At 42.8% G+C, this 18219-nt stretch overlaps 1 protein-coding gene across 1 annotated transcript in view; it reads right to left on the minus strand.

Annotated features, from left to right (window-relative positions):
- The window catches only part of KPNB1 (karyopherin subunit beta 1), a 29381-nt gene that overhangs the window by 6873 nt on the left and 4289 nt on the right, over positions 1-18219 (minus strand). Inside the window, exons 4-17 of the mRNA XM_043584230.1 lie at positions 16148-16348; positions 15056-15208; positions 13148-13207; positions 12234-12323; positions 11766-11876; positions 10862-10963; positions 8583-8807; positions 7488-7679; positions 6581-6711; positions 3938-4085; positions 3320-3391; positions 1997-2141; positions 702-784; positions 100-207 (exon numbers count right to left, since the gene is read on the minus strand). Of these exons, the coding sequence (XP_043440165.1) occupies positions 100-207; positions 702-784; positions 1997-2141; positions 3320-3391; positions 3938-4085; positions 6581-6711; positions 7488-7679; positions 8583-8807; positions 10862-10963; positions 11766-11876; positions 12234-12323; positions 13148-13207; positions 15056-15208; positions 16148-16348 (1821 nt within the window). The remainder of the gene's footprint in view (positions 1-99; positions 208-701; positions 785-1996; positions 2142-3319; positions 3392-3937; positions 4086-6580; positions 6712-7487; positions 7680-8582; positions 8808-10861; positions 10964-11765; positions 11877-12233; positions 12324-13147; positions 13208-15055; positions 15209-16147; positions 16349-18219) is intronic.

An 18219-nucleotide genomic window follows, 5' to 3' on the forward strand; every position in this document is an offset into this window, starting at 1 on the left:
GCAACTTAAAGAGTTCCCTCTCACTGAGTTTTTAACCGTGTTTCCAACTGACGATTTCTTCAGATCCTAGTAGACTGGCTTGTGCGTGCAGACACTCACCCCCAGGTTCTCCAGGAGGAGCTGCATCACCTCGTCACAGAAAGGTAAGATGTTGGACTGCAGGGCACGGCATAAGTCTCCCACTAAGCCCACAGCTGCCAAACAAACCTGCAAAGAATCCAGGAAATGATCTTCCGAGCAGAAAAGGCCAACTGCGGGGTAAGGCATTATTTTTACTTAGCTGCTGCTCCTTTTATCACCTGAGACTAGAATGCAAGAAGAAAACATCCTCCCCTCTCTGAGATCAGTTCATTTTAACAACCAGTACCTCAGGAAAAAAACTAAGGCCGTCCAAGGTTATCATTAAGAAAGGACAGAAATGACAGTATTCCCCAGGAACGATGGTGGCAAGAGCCAGGTGGTTAAAAAAAAAAAGAGAAGGAAAAAACCCGGCTCTTAGGGTGCCGTGCTGGTGCAGCTAATATCTTGGTTTTTTTCACGGACTACTTCTGGGGAGTTGCCCTGAGTTCAGACACTCAGGGCAACAGAATAAGTAGTTCACACCCAGGGCCAATGCACCGAGACTGTCTGGACTTTGTACCACAATGACTGTCCAGTATAAGCGAGAATATAAATGTGTTCTATTGAAAAGCATGGACTACCTGGTACTCAGCATAGTTTTTCAATCCAATGCCCAGGAAGGGTTTAAAGGCCTCCATGTACTTTAGGAACTCACCACCCAACACTGCAAAGAAGCAAACTGTTAGCACCACAGGATATCACAGAAGTGAGCAAAAATAACCATCCTGGCTCTCCCAAAATGTATTCGCTCCACACAACAGGTTGGGTGGAGCGTGCATTAATTACCAATTCTCCAATGAAGATGTTAAGGCTGTCTCAGACAAGTCAAATCCCTAAGTGCTGGAAGGGCCTAACTCTTATGCCCCAAAGATAATGCCAAATCTCCACGGAGCGGGATTTCACTTTGGCTGAAAAAAACCCAAGTGGTTTTTTTTCACGGAACATCAGGGTTAATTTTGAATTGGATGAGCTAACAATGCTGCCTCTTGGCCACCTCTTCACCTGGTTATAACATGTCTTCTCTGGCAGCCAGGTTTAAAACAGGGTCCATCCCTGGGCAATCCCATCAAGGACTTCTTTAACAAGCCAGTCAGGGAAAGCAGACTAGGCTTCTTTCCGAATTCACCACTCCGGGAGCCATTATGAACTGCCGGGTCCTGTCAGGGTGGTTACATGTGGCCAGATCAGTTGAACATATGCTTCTTATGCTAGAAATAGGTCTGCTCCTCGGAGAAGTAGTCCTCTGGTAATGGCCTTGGTAATACACTTTACAGGCCATCCCTGAAGAAGCATTCCAGGTTTCTGAAGTGCTCTTTAATGTGCTTTTAAACGGCCCTTCGAAGAGTCTTAAGCAGACGTGGCTCCCCCAAAGCAATTTTGTATAGTCAGACATATAACAACCAGAAAACCAATTAATTCCTAGAACTCTCAATGTTTTACTCCATCCCATATGAGGGACCATGCATGATGTGTCAACCTGGAGTCTGAAGCATTACAACTTGAACCAGAAGGTAGCAAGTTCCAGCAAAGAAAACAGAAACCTTTCCTTCCTCCATCCTTGAAAGGAACCAAACTTCAATAAAGCAAGTAGACTTTCAGGGTTAAAAGGAACCTGACGAACATGGGGTAGATGATAATAGTTTCTTCCCCAGAACAGTTGCCAATCTGAGATGCAAACTGGCCACCCATTTATTTCAGTGAGAGTGGCAAAGCAGTTATACACAAAGTTATGCTTATATTCAACCCAACTTTGCACTCCAGTCATGCCCCAGTAAATGAGAAGACAGGACTATGCTTTCTCTGGTCAAAAATTTCCCATGGCCATTGAAACTCCCATACCCTAAAGACACTCCCTGCCCAATTTTGGCTCACTGACCTTCCACCAGTGTGCTAACTGCCATTAGGGCATCCTCTTGCACTCCCCCAGACCCAGCTGTGCTTTGGAACATCCTTAACAGGGAGGCCATGACCACATCAGAGATCTGCAAAGCATCTTGATGTTGTACTTTCCGGAGAACATTCTGTGAAATGAACAAGAAAGAGTTCAGGATCTGTTGACTCTAAACCTTCTAATCAGAACACTAAACATACCTTCCTAAAAAAAAAAAAAAAAAAAAAAAAAAAAAAAATCAATTAAATTCCTTGAATTTCTAGTTGTTTTTTTTTTTTTTTTTGGAAATGCCAAATACACTTTTTGTAATCAAAAGCTTTCACAGTGTAAATCACCTGCAACAAAACATGCATTTTAAGATCCCTTCTATTCCCCAATTCAGAATGAACACAAGATGATCTTCCATGGTACATAAACTCATTTCTTCTGCATTTCATTTATGTCTGATAAACCCATCAGTAGCCTCCATATTCCAATCTTCCTGGAATGGCACTTGAATTTACTTCAGCTTTAAAGAAGAACAGGTTATATTATAGTTCCTACTCATAAAACAAAAAAGCAATCCTTCCTATATCCTAACCTATTTACAGATGATAGGAAAGAAATAGCTTTGATAAAATAAAGCCAACTGAATTATCCTAATTCAATATTCCTCAAACCTCCCTCCTTAGCCTTCAATTTGTTTCAACTAATGTTACCAGATCATTCCTGAATTTGTCGGATAACTAAAGAAAGACCTTAACAGTCAAGCTTAAAAAAAATTAACTTTGGCTAAGAAAGAAAAGAGAGTTCATAGGGAAGATGACCTAGTTAGCATCACTCAATACTAAAACCTAGTACCTATGTAAGCATTAGACAATTTCCAGGGTTTTCCTACCTTTGGTTAAAAAAGGGAATAGCACCTCAGCCACTCCATGAGTCCAGTCATGAATGGGTGACGTTTGATTTAAAGATTCCCGGTCTCCCCTCAAAAGACTCCTCTGAATAACAGGTACTATAAATGACGTAAGTTATAATAAAGCTTCCAATAGGAACTGTTGTTTCAAAAGACGATGGCAGAAAAACTCAAGGCTTCATGTTTTCAGCTGAGTGAACCACAGCTGGGAGCCAAATCTGGCTGGGCTACATTTGGACAACCCAATAAAAAAACCAAGACTGGAAGCTGCCAACACAACATAGCTGTACAACATCATAAAACGAGCAGTTTCCTCCCCTAAATTGGGCAAAAGACAAATTCTGTCTTTTGACAGAAAAGAGAACACTTTCTGATTGGCCTCAGAACTGGTAAGCGATAAAGCACCACTGTACCTGAAGAGTTGCGCAGAGCAAAGACTGAAGGTCATTGAACTGGATCCTATCCGATGTGCTCTGGATATGTGACTACAAAGAAAAGAAGATCATCATATTCTGAATAAACACCTTCTAAAAGAGCTGAACTTCCTCAATGCTTCCATTTTTGCTGGGTTTAGCAAGACCATTAAATAATCTTTACTGATTCTTTTTTTTTTTTTTTTTTTTGAGACAGAGAGAGACAGAGCATGAACGGGGGAGGGGCAGAGAGAGAAGGAGACACAGAATCGGAAGCAGGCTCCAGGCTCTGAGCCATCAGCCCAGAGCCTGACGCGGGGCTCGAACTCACGGACCGCGAGATCGTGACCTGGCTGAAGTCGGACGCTTAACCGACTGCGCCACCCAGGCGCCCCAATCTTTACTGATTCTAACGTAGGAAATAAAAAACTCACAGATGTATATGATGTGATGTGTCTAAGCAACTGGGATGAGCAATGCAGATTTAAAGAGGCAACGTTTTTTGTATAAGCCTTACATCATTGAGAAAATATAAACGTAAATATAACGTAAATATAAACACCAAGAAAAGAGGATGGGCCTCCCACCTCCGACCAAGCCAGGAAAGCCCAGTCTCACCTCCATCTGGAGCACCTGCTGCAGTCGCTCCATGATAACCAGAGTAGTCTTCTGAACCGCAGGGTAACAATCCTTGGCACTGTTTTTCACAATTTCCATCAGAGATTCATATGCAGAACTCCTCAGGTTGTTCTGGTGTCCATCAGGTCTGTAAGGAAGACACAACAACAATCTTAAAGTCTCACCTGAGAAAAAGAATAGAGTTGTTATGACATAGACCTTGTTGCAAAGAAAATAAGGATCCTATGGGGCGCCTGGGGGGTGGCTCAGTCAGTTAAGCATCTGACTTCAGCTCAGGTCATGATCTCATGGTTTGTGAGTCTGAGCCCAGAGCTGTCAGCACAGAGCCCGGAGCCTGCTTCAGATTCTGTTTCCCTCTCTGCCCCTCCCCCACTTACACTGTCTCAAAAATAACGTTTAAGAAAAAACAAAAAGGGAAGAAAATAAGGATCCTAGAACTGGTACGGTTGCAAACGTGGTTTGAGTTTGACAACACAATACAACCAGGAAATAAATTTTCAACTGTGAAGCCAACGGCTATCTTCATTATGGGTCTCCAGAGCTGGTTAAACTTCAGAATAACTCTTTGGAAATGAGCTGACATTATAGGGAAACAAATTAGTTTAAAATGCTGAAGGATGCCTGGGTGGCTCAGCCAGTTAAGCATCCAACTTTGGCTCAGGTCATGATCTCGCCGTTTGTGGGTTTGAGCCCCGTGAGCTGTGCTGTCTGTGCTGACAGCTTAGAGCCTGGTTTAGATTCTGTGTCTCCCCCCCCTCTCTCAAAAATAAACATTAAAAAAAAAAAAAAAAAAAGAATTTAGGTTTATGGGGGGAGGGGATAAAAATAAAATGCAGATGAAAGCATGTGGACAAATGAAGACGTTGCCTGAATAGCTAAGAAAAAGATAATTTTCTTCATTCATCTGTGAAAGATGGTATTATATATACTCTTGATCAGAGAAGTAAAGATAAACTAAGGAAGCATGGAAGAGTTTAAACCCAGCCTTCTTCCTAATGGTTTCTTTTGAGCATGGCTTTAGGTATAGCTCACATACAACCAAAATTAAAGGTCGTTCCAACTTATAACCCCTTAGAACTACATTTCACGGGCGCATGGCTGGCTCAGGTGGTGGAGCATGTCACTCTTGTTCTTGGGGTTGTTAAGTTCGAGCTGCATATTGGGGGTAGAGATTACTTAAAAACAAATCTTTATCTTTTAAAATATTTTCTTTTAATTTTTAATGTTCGTTTACTCTTGAGAGAGACAGAGCACTAGTGGGGGAGGGGCAGAAAGAGGAGACACAGAATCTGAAGCAGGCTCTGGGCTCCGAACTGTCAGCACAGAGCCTGACATGGGGCTCGAACCCATGAACCACAAGATCATGACCTGAGCTGAAGTCGGACACTTAACTGACTAAGCCACCCAGACGCCCCTAAAAATAAATCTTTAAAAAAATTTTTTCGGGGCGCCTGGGTGGCTCAGTCGGTTAAGCGTCCGACTTCGGCCCAGGTCACGATCTCTCGGTCCGTGAGTTCGAGCCCCGCGTCAGGCTCTGTGCTGAAAGCTCAGAGCCTGGAGCCTGTTTCAGATTCTGTGTCTCCCTCTCTCTCTGCCCCTCCCCCGTTCATGCTCTGTTTCTCTCTGTCTCAAAAATAAATAAACGTTAAAAAAAAAAAATTAAAAATAAATAAATAAATAAATAAATAAATAATTTTTTCAAAAGCTCACTTCTGAAACAACTGCACTTTAATGCCAAGTTCTTCACCTATTTTCAAAAGTAGTAATTAATGATCTGGTGTGACAATTAAATCCATAATAAGAGCTACGATTTCCTTTATACCATAATCAAAGGCTCCTGTTACAAGTAGACACTAAAAAACGAAGGGACCTCTCTAGACCAATTCCTCTTTATATGAGACTATTTTCTGACTTCACTTGTAACCTCAACATTCTAAGGTAGACATAGTCTGTATTTTCTTTTTTATTTTTTTTTAAATTTTTTTTTTTTTTTTTCAACGTTTATTTATTTTTGGGACAGAGAGAGACAGAGCATGAACGGGGGAGGGGCAGAGAGAGAGGGAGACACAGAATCGGAAACAGGCTCCAGGCTCTGAGCCATCAGCCCAGAGCCTGACGCGGGGCTCGAACTCACGGACCGCGAGATCGTGACCTGGCTGAAGTCGGACGCTTAACCGACTGCGCCACCCAGGCGCCCCAGTATTTTCTTTTTTAAATGTTTATTTTTGAGAGAGAGAGGGAAACAGAGTGTGAATGGGGGAGGGGCACAGAGCCCAATGCGGGGCTCAAACCCACAAACTGTGAGATCGTGACCTGAGTCGAAGTCAGATGTTTAACCGACTGAGCCACCAGGGCGCCCATGTATTTTCTTCTCTTATTTTTTAGCCCCAACATGGGGCTCAAACTCATGACAGTGAAATCAAGAGTTGCATGCTCTCACGACGGAGCCAGCCAGGTGTCCCTTTCTCTTATTTAAACAAGTAGTGTACCAGAAAACTCTTTTAATGCTTCCTGTTACTATGTTCCCATGATTAGGTTATACAGAGGCGCCCCCCCCCACCACACACAAGGCAAAAGGATTTGGATGCAAAGATACCACCCACTTCTGTATATATCAGTCACCTGTCTGTAGTTTCTAGAAGCTTCTGAACTATGAGTTCAAAAGAAGAAGATAAGCAATAGGTAGCTGGTTCTTCCTGATCATCAGCCACATCTGCAGCTTCATAAGCAGCTTCAGCCAGACTGGAGAAAGCCTTAAACAGAGACAGAGTCAACATTAGTCCTGAAAAGAACCCCTCCCCAGGACAACCTCATTTCTCCTTAACGTACTATGGGCAGTGTTCGTTTCCAACTGACCTAAGAATAAATCAATGCTAGTGAATCCTCAACTTTTCCTGTCAAAGTCCTAAGACAATCACTTAACAAGAGGTATCCTTAAAATTAAATATTTATGTATTTGTTTATTTATATTGTTTGTCCCACCCCAAACTCTCTCAGCAGCAGAGTTCTTTCATCTACCACAAATACCTGCCACTACGTCATTTCTTTTTCCACTTACAGAAAGGCTTTTTAGCCCCACTCCTTCCTTGTCTGAACTTCCTCCCCCACACCCCCAAAGGTCCCTAATGAACTACCTTCAGCCTGCACTGACTCAGCATTCGGGCCGCCTACCTTCCTTCTCTTTTGCCCCCTTCTCAGCAATGGTACTTTTTGTAGCTAGCAACTCTCTACCTTAATCAAAATTTCTTGTTCCCCAAGCAACTGAAGAAAGAAAACCAGGTCCAGATAGTTTTCCCACCGGGTTAGCATGACTGTTCTAAATGGTTTGGGAACCAGTTCACCATGAGTCAACAGCTCCCACTGGCTCATGCAATTGGCATCCCCCACATTTTAATTGAAGAAATGAGAAAGGAGATGCTATTCAGAAAAGGCCTTCCAGTAAGGTAGACCCATTTCTCTCCCACACCTCCTACCTCCTTGCCCATGGCTCAGCCCAGCTCCATATCTCCATGGAAAGAAGAGCCCTTACCCAGCACACATTTGAAGCCACTCTGGGTTCAGCACTGAGGCCCTCAATCAGACACTGCAGCAGGGGAGTTAAGTAGACATCATTGATGGCAGCTTCAGGGAGCAGTTCACAAATTCGGCCCACAGTCCACGCGGTTGTATCTCGAACAACTACACTGGGGTCTTTCATTAATTCTATTAGGGTGGGCATAGCCTGCAAATATAGCAATTAGCAAAGCGAAGCAAAGATTAAGATTCATGTCGACTGACACCTCAGAGGAGGAAATGCCGATGGTTGGGATTTTTCCTTAAAATTTTTTTTCAGTACTCTCTACACCCAACATGGGGTTCCAACTCACGACTCCAAGACCAAGAGTCACACGGTCTTCTGACTGAGCTACCCAGTGCCCCCTGATGGTTGGGTTTTAACCCAAAGCATCAAGACAGTGTGTCATTTTAGAAGATACGTCTGTCCTGTATCCAACAGTATGATAAAAACAAAAGGAAAAGTGAAACAGTCCTCTCTTCACCAAATCCCAGCAGAGAGTTTTATTAGAAGTCTAGCAAGAAAAAGCTTCCAGCAGACTTCCGCCGAATCTCTCAGGTGGTGCACCTCCGTGCAGTGGCGATGGCGTGTGGCTCCACTGGGAGAGGCCGAGTTCCACCGCACTGCACTCCGTTCCAATGGGCTCTCGCAGCGCTTTGTAATAGTAAAATAAGCACCCTGTTTCCACAAGACTTTTCGTTACACAGCTATCATTGTGTCCCAAGGACAGAATCATCACATAAAAATTACGGGGAAGGTTTATGACACAGCAGGTAAGTGAAAACACAAGTCCTGAGACTGCTGCACAGGAAGATGCCCATCCTGTCGCACACACACATGTGCACACAGAAGACAGTGACACAGATCAACGCTAAGAGTTAAAAATGTTATCCTTCAGCACGTGATTAAAGGGGACTTTTTCTGCCTTTCTGTCAAGTCCTGAGTTTTGTTAACAATCCAGAAATTACCTTTGTGGAGGACCACGTACAGTTTTGTTTTTAAAATAAAGGCACGCTCTCAAGTAAAAAAGCTCAAGTAATAAATATCCCATTTAAAAGCCCCCAGCCTCACCTGTATAACTAGTGGTTTGAGCTGATTGGGCTCTGGTCCTTCCAAGATACAGCCAAAAGCCATTACTGCTGCATCCCGGTACCGCCAATCCGGGTTCTTGATGTGTTCTTTAATGAAGGGGAGGACATGTGGGACGATGTCATCTTCACAGCAGGTGGCCAGAAGCATGAGGCACACGCCTGCTGCTTTGCAGGGGTTCCAGTCGTCGTCGTCGTCATTTTCGTCCTGATGAAGAGAATGTGGCACTAGTTCAGTTTTTGTTCAAAGAATCACTTCCACTCAAAGAAAAAAAAAAAAAAAAAAAAATCACTACCTCCAAAGGTCTTCTGACTACTCCCAGATGTCACTGGAACTTAAGTTTTGCGGATGTAAATAAAATATAAAACCTTTACACGTACAAACGTATATATACGTATATGCAATATTAAACTTTACTTATTTATTCTGAGAGAGCACACAGGCACGTGAGCAGGGGAGGAACAGAGCGAGAATCCCCCACAGGCTCCATGCTGTCGGCGTGGAGCCCAACGCAGAGCTCAATCTCATGAGCCAGGAGATCGTGAGCCAAAATCAAGAGTTGGGACACTCGGGGCGCCTGGGTGGCTCAGTCGGTTAAGCGGCCGACTTCAACTCAGGTCACGATCTCGCGGTCCGTGAGTTCGAGCCCCTCGTCGGGCTCTGGGCTGATGGCTCAGAGCCTGGAGCCTGCTTCCGATTCTGTGTCTCCCTCTCTCTCTGCCCCTCCCCCGTTCATGCTCTGTCTTGCTCTGTCTCAAAAATAAATAAAAAACGTTAAAAAAAAAAATTTTTTTTAAAAAAGAGTTGGGACACTCAACCGACTGAGCCACCCCATGAAAACCTTTATGTTTGAATCGCTTCCATAAAGACTCATCGCAGCATAGCCTGTGATGCAGACCGAGGGAAGTCCCACTTCATACTACACAAGGACACAGACGACGCCCGCTACATGCAACAAGAAGGATGAAACTGGGACGCACGGCAAGTGAAAGGCAGAGCAAGAGTATATGCCGTATGATTCTAGTTATGTAAAGGCCCAAATCGGCAAAACTAATTTACGGTAGTAAAGGTGAGGGAGTGAATGACTCGGAGGAAGCCGTGAGGCGGCTTCTGGTGTGCTAATAATTATTACAGTTCAATGAAAAGTTAAACCAAAACCAACGTCAAAACCAAGATTCCATTCGCATTTCTCCGGAAACTAGAATTCAAGGTCTAGCTTCCTTACTGGGGCTACTCACACCACACAATCAATTTAAGGTAGGCTGCCTTAGGCACCTTCGGGATATTATTACACACCTAAAGAATGATTTGTTCCCAAATGCGAAAAACACAACAAAAATATACAAAAGCGAAGACGCTAAGGTCAAAAGATAAAAAGTGGCTGTAAAACTCAAAGACGAGACAAAATTTGAGAGAGAACCCAGTCCACTTCAAACCAAATACGTCTCTACGTATCTTTCGAGACTGTTGTACTGAAAGTCATGTACTTTCCTAAAACCAAGTAACCTCCCTGTTTCCAAGGAAATTCTACAGTGCTCAAAGTGACAACAAGGTTTCCTCAGAGCACTCCCAGACCTCTGGTAATATTTTACATGTATCAGGAGGGAGGAGATACACAATCTTTCCAAACACTACACCAAGAAAAACTGTCATGCCCCAAATCAAAAGGGAACGATGCCAAGATACACTTCTTATAAAATAAACTTCTATATATATCCATTATACCCCCATCTTTATGAAGTCATTATTTTTCCTTTGTCCTGAATCTTACGGATGTTAATAATCATGAAGGATCAGAAATTTCTTCCACGGGTTGACGTCCTTCACTGGGATGTGAATAATTCTTAGCCAACCTCACCAACATTTGAAAAGCGTACACACGTACTGTGAACTCATGAAAACAATCCAGATGTTAGCAGATAAATTAAGTGGCCTAAACCAGTACATCTCTCTCGCTAACTTCACTGCAACTTTCATAGCGTAGGTCCCCCCCGCACGCCTGTGGACAAGGCTCAAATCAGAGCAGCAGCGGATGTAGCTCGTCTGCCATCAAGACTGAAACGGTCAGACCCAGTCCTCCCTCACAAACAACTCAGAGTCCAGAGAATCTTAGAGATCTGTTTGGCTGTTCCCGAGTCAAGCGGAACAGAACACCAACCGGCTGAAGAGTTGCCGAGTTCCCTCACAGAAACTGTTCCGCAGCAAATCAATCCTCAACAAGGTTTCACGGCTTCCCCGGCTAGATCTGTGAGGTAACTCACCTGTTTGGTTAGTGTCTGTGTGAGGATGGGAACCAGGTACTGGAGTGCTCCCTTGGCATAAAACTTGCTGGTGTGCTCAGGAGGTCGTCCTTGTTCGGCTGCCTGAGGAAAAACATAAAAGCAAATTCTGGACGGCGGCAAACAGGCGGATACTAGAGGCATACAATAAGAGGTGCCCAGGGGTCTGTACAGAAATACACCTAGCAAATGTAACATTTGCTGTGATCTCTGGAGGCGCTCACTTTTTGGTCTACTTCAATGGGATTCTTTTAGGCCATACATATAAATCCACCTTAAAGGGCCAAGGCAATCGTAAGAACTACATTCCTTTTTCACAAGCTCAATTCATATTAACAAGATGTCATCTAACTAACCTTTGGATCAAGAGATGTACTAAGTTTACGTAATGATGCCAAAAATAAAACTGTTTCTTAGTGTGCAAGACAGTGAAGCTGGAAACAAAGCTTGAGTTCAAAGACTGCAAAGTGCAGAACTAACCCCTCTGTCTAGATCAAATTCCTTCACCAGAGTTAGTAAACTAGCAATTATGCATCCCGTGCTTGCATAAGGACTTCCAAAGGGAAATAATTCGGCGTCAGACATCACCTCATTAAATGGTGACTGCCAGCTGCCCCCTTGTGTTCACGGTACTAATACCAACATTTATAATAAATCCTGTCTGGCTGATCGGTAAAAGCATGACATGCCTCACTAAGGGTCTGTCTCCCTCCTGAGAAGCTTTGGCTAGCAGAGAAAGCAAAATCTCTACAAATGGGAGACGCCCTCTAAGCCGAGTCAAAACAAGGCCTTCCCAGAGGAGACTAATGCCCATAAAGGAGCTATGTCCCAAAGCCCAAAGGGAAACAGCCCTCTCCCCCCGGCACCGACTTTCTCCCAGGCTCACCTCAGAAGCCTCAATGGCCAAGTCCATTTCCTCATCACACACATTGGACCAGAATTCTATCCCTTGTAGGGCCACCTCATCAATGTCACTTTTCATTGCTTCAATCGTGATCTTAAGAGGAAAAAAAAAAAAATGACACCGCAGACCCCGATGAGTGCTAGTTCAAGTTAGACCCCTGCTTCTAACCACAGACACTCAAGTGTCAAAAACGTAGATTTATGAATGCTACGTCTGGAAGGAAAGGTAGAAACAGGAAACTGAATTAAAAATACACTCTTTACCAGCACAAAGATAGTACAAGTCTGCTTAGTACATTAGTGATGAGCGTCAACATTAACACTCAGGACTCCAGGAGTTTTCTTGATTTCATAACATTAAGTAAAAAAAATTACAGAAATAACAAGACAGCAAAAACGATGGGCTTTGCAACTAGCTACATGCTGAAATACACAGAACAGAAATACTTACAGCAAAAAGAGCAGGACCCATATACGTCTCCATGTACTGATAATATAAGGACATTATCTTTACCAGATTTTGTAAGGCAGCCACTCGTACCTTTTAAGAAGAAAAGATTACTTTGCTATTTAGCTTAACAATGTAGTCTGACAAAGTATAGAACTACTTCACACAAATGGGACAGTAACCTAAAGGGTCAGTTGAGGTACATTTGGGTAATGTCATCATTTCCCAAAAATCAATCTCTTCCCTTAGTTTTTTTCACTAGCCCTATTTATTTTTCCTCTTTCTTTCAACTTTAAAGGTGCCTGTGGAACCTATGGTGGGACTAAAGTCACAAATGCCACTGAGACTGGATGTTACTCCCACCTGTCTCGAGGGTCAAGGTTTAGGTTACAGCAACAGCAAAAGCTGTTCCAATGGCTACAATGAAAAACAATCACTTGTGTAATTACAGCAATTAAGTAGCAAGGGGGACGAAAAACCATTTCTTCCTTAAACCTTTTATAAGACCATAGCAACTTACATTATGTTAACTTTCCAAGTACTGTTTTTCCCTCTTGTACTAAAAACAATGTTAGATGTTAGCCAAACCTTATTTCTGAAATCACCTGATTCCCAACATCTATTTATTTTTTATTTTTTAATGTTTATTCATTTATTTTGAGAGGGAGAGAGAGAGTACAAGCAGGGGAGGGGCAGAGAGAGAATCCCAAGCAGGTTCCGTGCTGTCAGCACAGAGCCTGACGTGGGGCTCAAACTCACGATCCATGAGATCATGACCTGAGCTGAAACCAAGAGTCAGACGCTTAACCAACTGAGTCACCCAGGTGCCCCTGATTCCCAACATTTCAAACTACTATGCTAGAGATGGCGTTTCCTAGGAAAGATGGAAGACAGATATTATCTGACCTCATACTTACCCTTGTATCTGGACACTGTGTGGCTTCACAGACCACCTGCATAATAAAGTGCCTCTCGGACTGTAGGAAGAATAAAATGAAGAGAATAAGATTCTTCACATATATGAAGATCCTAGACTACCTCTTCAGGGAAAACCTAGCACTCCCATAACCCTGGACCAATTGAGCAGCTTTGCCCTGACATAGTAATGGCACTGTGAAAGCTATAAAAGAGTTGGCCCCCAGTGTCTATTATATGACCTGCCCTCTAAAGAGGTCCCTAATCTTTTAATCCCCAAAATGACCTTCACTAACAAGACTCCAAGGAGGAAGTAGAAAGGAAAATGTAGGTCACAGAGTTTAAATAAAAATGGTTACAAACAAAAATCCCTACATTAGGAAAATCCATTTCTTTATATTTAAAATTTGAGAATTCAAAACATCTGCTTTACTTAGGGGACAAATTTGTTTTCCGGGAGGTGGCGAATCCCCATCAAATGTGGTAAGATACCGGAGAACAGAGCAATGAACTTATTTGCTACTATGCTAAGTCTTCTGAAATGTGAAAGGAAAAAACCTATTTTCTAAACAATTAGAATTACAATTTGCTTTGTCTTCTTGGACCTCCCTACTTTGTCCACAAGACCAAGAAATGGCAAAAAGCACAGCTGAAGTGTCAACACACATAGATACAAAAAAACTTTCAGATCATATAATCCAGCAATTCCACTTGAGTATATATGTCCCAGAGAACTGAAACCAGGGCCTCAAAGACCTAGTTGTATACCCATGCCCATAGCAGCAGTATTCACAACAGCCAGAAGATGAAAGGAAGCAACCCAAATGTCCACCGACAGATGAATAAACAAAACATGATGTATACCCACAACAGAATATTATTCAGCCTGAGAAAGGAAATTCCGACACATGCTGCAACATGTATGAACCCAAGACATCATGTTAAATGAAATAAGCCGGTCACCAAAAGGCAAATCAAATGCTGTATGATTGATTACACTTAAATAAGGTATCTACTGTAATCAAATTCACAGAAACAGAAAGTGAAAGAGTGGTTGCCAGGGCCTGGGAAGGGGAAAACAGAGAGTTGTTTAATGCATACAGTTGCAGTTTTGCAAGATGAAAAAGTTCTGGAGACTGGTTGCAAAACAACGGGAATATGTTTAACACTACTGAATTGTACACTTACAATGGTTAAGATGTAAATGTTAGGTTACCATAGATTTTAACAGAACTTAAGTAATAGGGGGAAATACTTTCAGGCAAGATAAACTTTCTTTATATATTAATTTTCAAAAGCACCCTTCTAAGGAGGTGTGAAATAGTTCAACTTCTATCATTTTTTTTTCAAGTACATTCTATGGCCAACATGGGGCTCAAGCATGTGACCTCAAGATCAAAGAGTTACATGCTCTACCAGCTGAGCCAGCCAGTTACCCCCCCAACCCCCTGCTTTCTTTACAGAGAAAGAGAGCGAGAGAATTTTAAACGGGCTCCACGCTCAGCACAGAGACGCCACAGGACTCTATCCTACGACCTGGGATCATGACCAGAGCTGAAATTAAGTCAGATGCTCAACCCACTGAGCCACCCAGGTGCCCCCCACCCTTCTGAAGTAAGCTCTACAACTTCTGTCGTATTTTTAAAATCTCAGAGCACATCCACATTTTTGATCTGCAGAAGGAAAAACCTAAGCTTAGAAACACTTCAGATCACATTTTCCCCAAAGCCTCATGAAAAAAGGCAAACACCTACTCCAAGACCATTTCTTACATAACACAAATCTTGAATGGAAATGAGTGCACCTAGTAGTGCACTAAATCACAAAACTTAAAACAAAACAAAACAAAAAGCCCTTTCATTTAATTGTTACTCCGCACCTTCTAAACCTTTTTGTCGAAAGAGACTCACCTCTTTGTCAAAGTTTGCTTTGGTGAACTCCAATGAGTTCAGGAGTGCATTAGTAGCCGCCAGCTTCACATTATTACTGGGCTCCTCTTTCCTCATCCCCTGGATTATGGCAGTCAGAATCTCATTGGATTTATCCTGTAGCTGCTCTGGGTCCTGAAACGAGCAGAGAAGCGCAGTGAGTAAAATAATGAGCTCATGACTAATCAGCAGCCCTTTTAACTGTGAAATCACTCGAGTGAGTATCATGACTTTCTCTGATCTCTTTCCACACATTTCCATTTAGGGACAAATCACCTGCAAAATATCCCAAGGTCTAGTCGTCCAAAATCAATCTGAAACAAGTTAGACTCATCAACTTCATCTGATTTCTTAGCACGATGACTCTGGACATGAGGTAATGCTGACTTTTTCTTCCCCCTCTTGTGAAAGGGAAATGGCAGGCTGGTGTTTTTTCTAGTCTATCTGTACCGACAGAAGTAAAGCTTCTGAGGACCAAGGATCAATACCTAGGCACACCATCTAGGCAGTCTAAGTCCAGGTAAAGTGCTGTGGACGTCTTTGCTTCATCAAGTCTGTATATGAAAACAGACACCAAGGGTGGTAACCTCAGCAGCAGCCAGAGTCCCAGGAGGGCTGCATTTCACAAACTATGCTGTGCCTATGGTGGCTAAGCCAACTACAGCAAGGGTTGGCAAACTGTTTCTGTAAAAAAAAAAATAAATGAAGAAAAATAACACAGCGTCCTTGGTACACTGAGGATCTTGAGAAAGGGATCCAGGTCAGGGATGTTCTAAGGCAGAGAATATCCTCCTTTAAGAGTCTAGAATCTATGCCTCTCCAAGCATACAGATTTCTACTTTTGAGTTTGCAACCCTCAAGTCTCTTTACGTTAGGGCATGATCAGCAGTATGAGGATAAGCCAGCTATCCAAATATAAAAGTCTAGGTTACAAAAAAGCAGTCCTACTTGCAAAAACACTCTGTAGTAGCTTGGATTCCTCCATCGTATGATAAAGAACAATCGTAGTACCATGCATGGGACAACCAGGGGGAATCAGAGCTACGTATGTTGGATACAGAAGGCAGTACTTACTATATCTTGGCAAATGTAACCAATAGCTTCCAATGTCGACTCTTTCATGTGCTCTGTGCTGTTGGGGTTTGTGACGTTGGCCACCAGCTGAGGAATGAGCTCTGGCCACTGGTTCACTGGGATCTCCGCACAAGCAATACCAGCCACACATTGTGAGGCAGAACTAGGCCGGTAAGTTTCTGTGCCCAAAGTCTGCAAAACCTGCACACACACAAGATGAAAGATATCAATTTCTAATAATATTTGAACACATTTTGCCTACCGCCAAACCTCTTATATCAGTCTCAATTTTCTGCAACATGCGAAAGTAGAAAAGGCCTACATGGTATAGTCCGCTGTCAAAAAACAAAAACAAAACCAGCCTCAGTACTAATACCTGCATCATCAACATTGTCCCAGAGTCTAGAAACAAAACTAACCGCCCCCTGCTTCTAAATGGAATTCTCCAAAGCCAGACAGACACCTCACGTCAACGTTCAATGCAACGTAAGAAAACAACAGTCAGAAGGGAGACAACGTTAGAAGGCAAGGGATGACAAAATTCACCTTCCAGGCTCCTTGGTGGTGGTACAATGGGAGGATGCTCACGGCCTTATTTTGTGGACAGAAAATGGGGGGTTTTAGAATGAGGCTAACTCTGGGGCATTCAAATGGGTCTGATTCATGGTCTAGCCTGATTCAGGGAAGAGATCTTCCCACCGATGAAACATGGAACATAGCCTCTTCCCTCTGGTCGTTGACAATTTAGCACCCGGGATGACTTTCATAGAAAGGCCTTGGTCAGGGAACATCACTAAGCGCAGACACCAAGTTAATGATGTTACCAACACCTAAGAACGCATCCTTCTTTAACTTCCAATCTAGAAGGATTTGTTTTGTTTGCCCAAGAATCAGAGAACTCTTCTCTCTGCTTTCAACAGATACCAAGAACTAGTTAGAAACGCCAATTAAAAGGAGATCTGCTTATCATTAAACTGGTCTTCTTTGAAATGATAATCATACAAGGATTTATGTAAAGGGTAAAGGCACAGGTACAGATAAAGGATGAAGCCACAACTGACCCAGAGTTAATCATTACCACAATCAGCTAATTCAGTCAATGAACTCACTAAGAATCACCAGTGCACTCAAAAGGCAAACAGTTAACTGTTCCTGGCATGAACACAGGACAAAGACTAGCTGCCAGATATTCAGGCCAGCTCTGCTGACTGGGTCAGGTCACTTAGTATCCTGCTTTGTAGCTAATAATAATGAACCCCCCATCCTTCCCCTATACAGTATATCATCCCCTATCCCCACTGCCAACAGCTCTGCCCAGTAACAAACTGTTCTGATTGATTCTAAAGGAAGGCTTTGCTCTCTGGGGTTACCAGAGCTAGAATGGTACACCGACAAACTGCACACCGAAGACATGGAGTGGGCAAGTGGGGATGAGATGACCGGTCCAAAACAGCAGGGGCCGAACAGGTATCAACCCAAGTCCGACTAAGAGTTCCAGTTCAAGGTGCCTTTCCACTATGCCACACCGTCTCCTAGTACAGATGCAGAGAGCACCGAATCCCATTGTAACTTTATCTTTTCTCCTTTAAATTGCTTCTGGAAAACTCTTCATTAATATTACTTGAGGTGATTTAGGGGTCACAAATGTCCAACTCCTAAGTACAGAAAAAAAAATTTTTTTTTTTGACCTGGGGTAATCCTAATGATTATATTCATTATCAGAAATAAGAAGAATAATGAAGTAGCTCTCAACTGTGTCCAAGACCCACATTTCAAAAAAGAAATAACCATCAACACTGAGAAAGTACTAATTACCAGAGGTGCTACGAAAGGGAAAAAAGGCCACATCAGCTGGTCTTTTTTTTCCATGCAGAAGGGTTCAACAACGCATATACAAAATTCACCCCAATTTAAAAAAGTGTTAAAAGAGTGGTGTGCCAAAAAGAGTCAATTACAGTTCTAATCAGGTCTCCTCTCATTTACTACTGCGTAATTCAAGGAAGAAGAGAAACTGAATGGGCACTACACGCACCAAGATTTCCAGTGACTGATGAATGAGCTTCATTTGTATC

The sequence above is a fragment of the Prionailurus bengalensis genome, chromosome E1 (genome assembly GCF_016509475.1).
Source record: "Prionailurus bengalensis isolate Pbe53 chromosome E1, Fcat_Pben_1.1_paternal_pri, whole genome shotgun sequence".
Taxonomy (NCBI): Eukaryota; Metazoa; Chordata; class Mammalia; order Carnivora; family Felidae; genus Prionailurus; species Prionailurus bengalensis.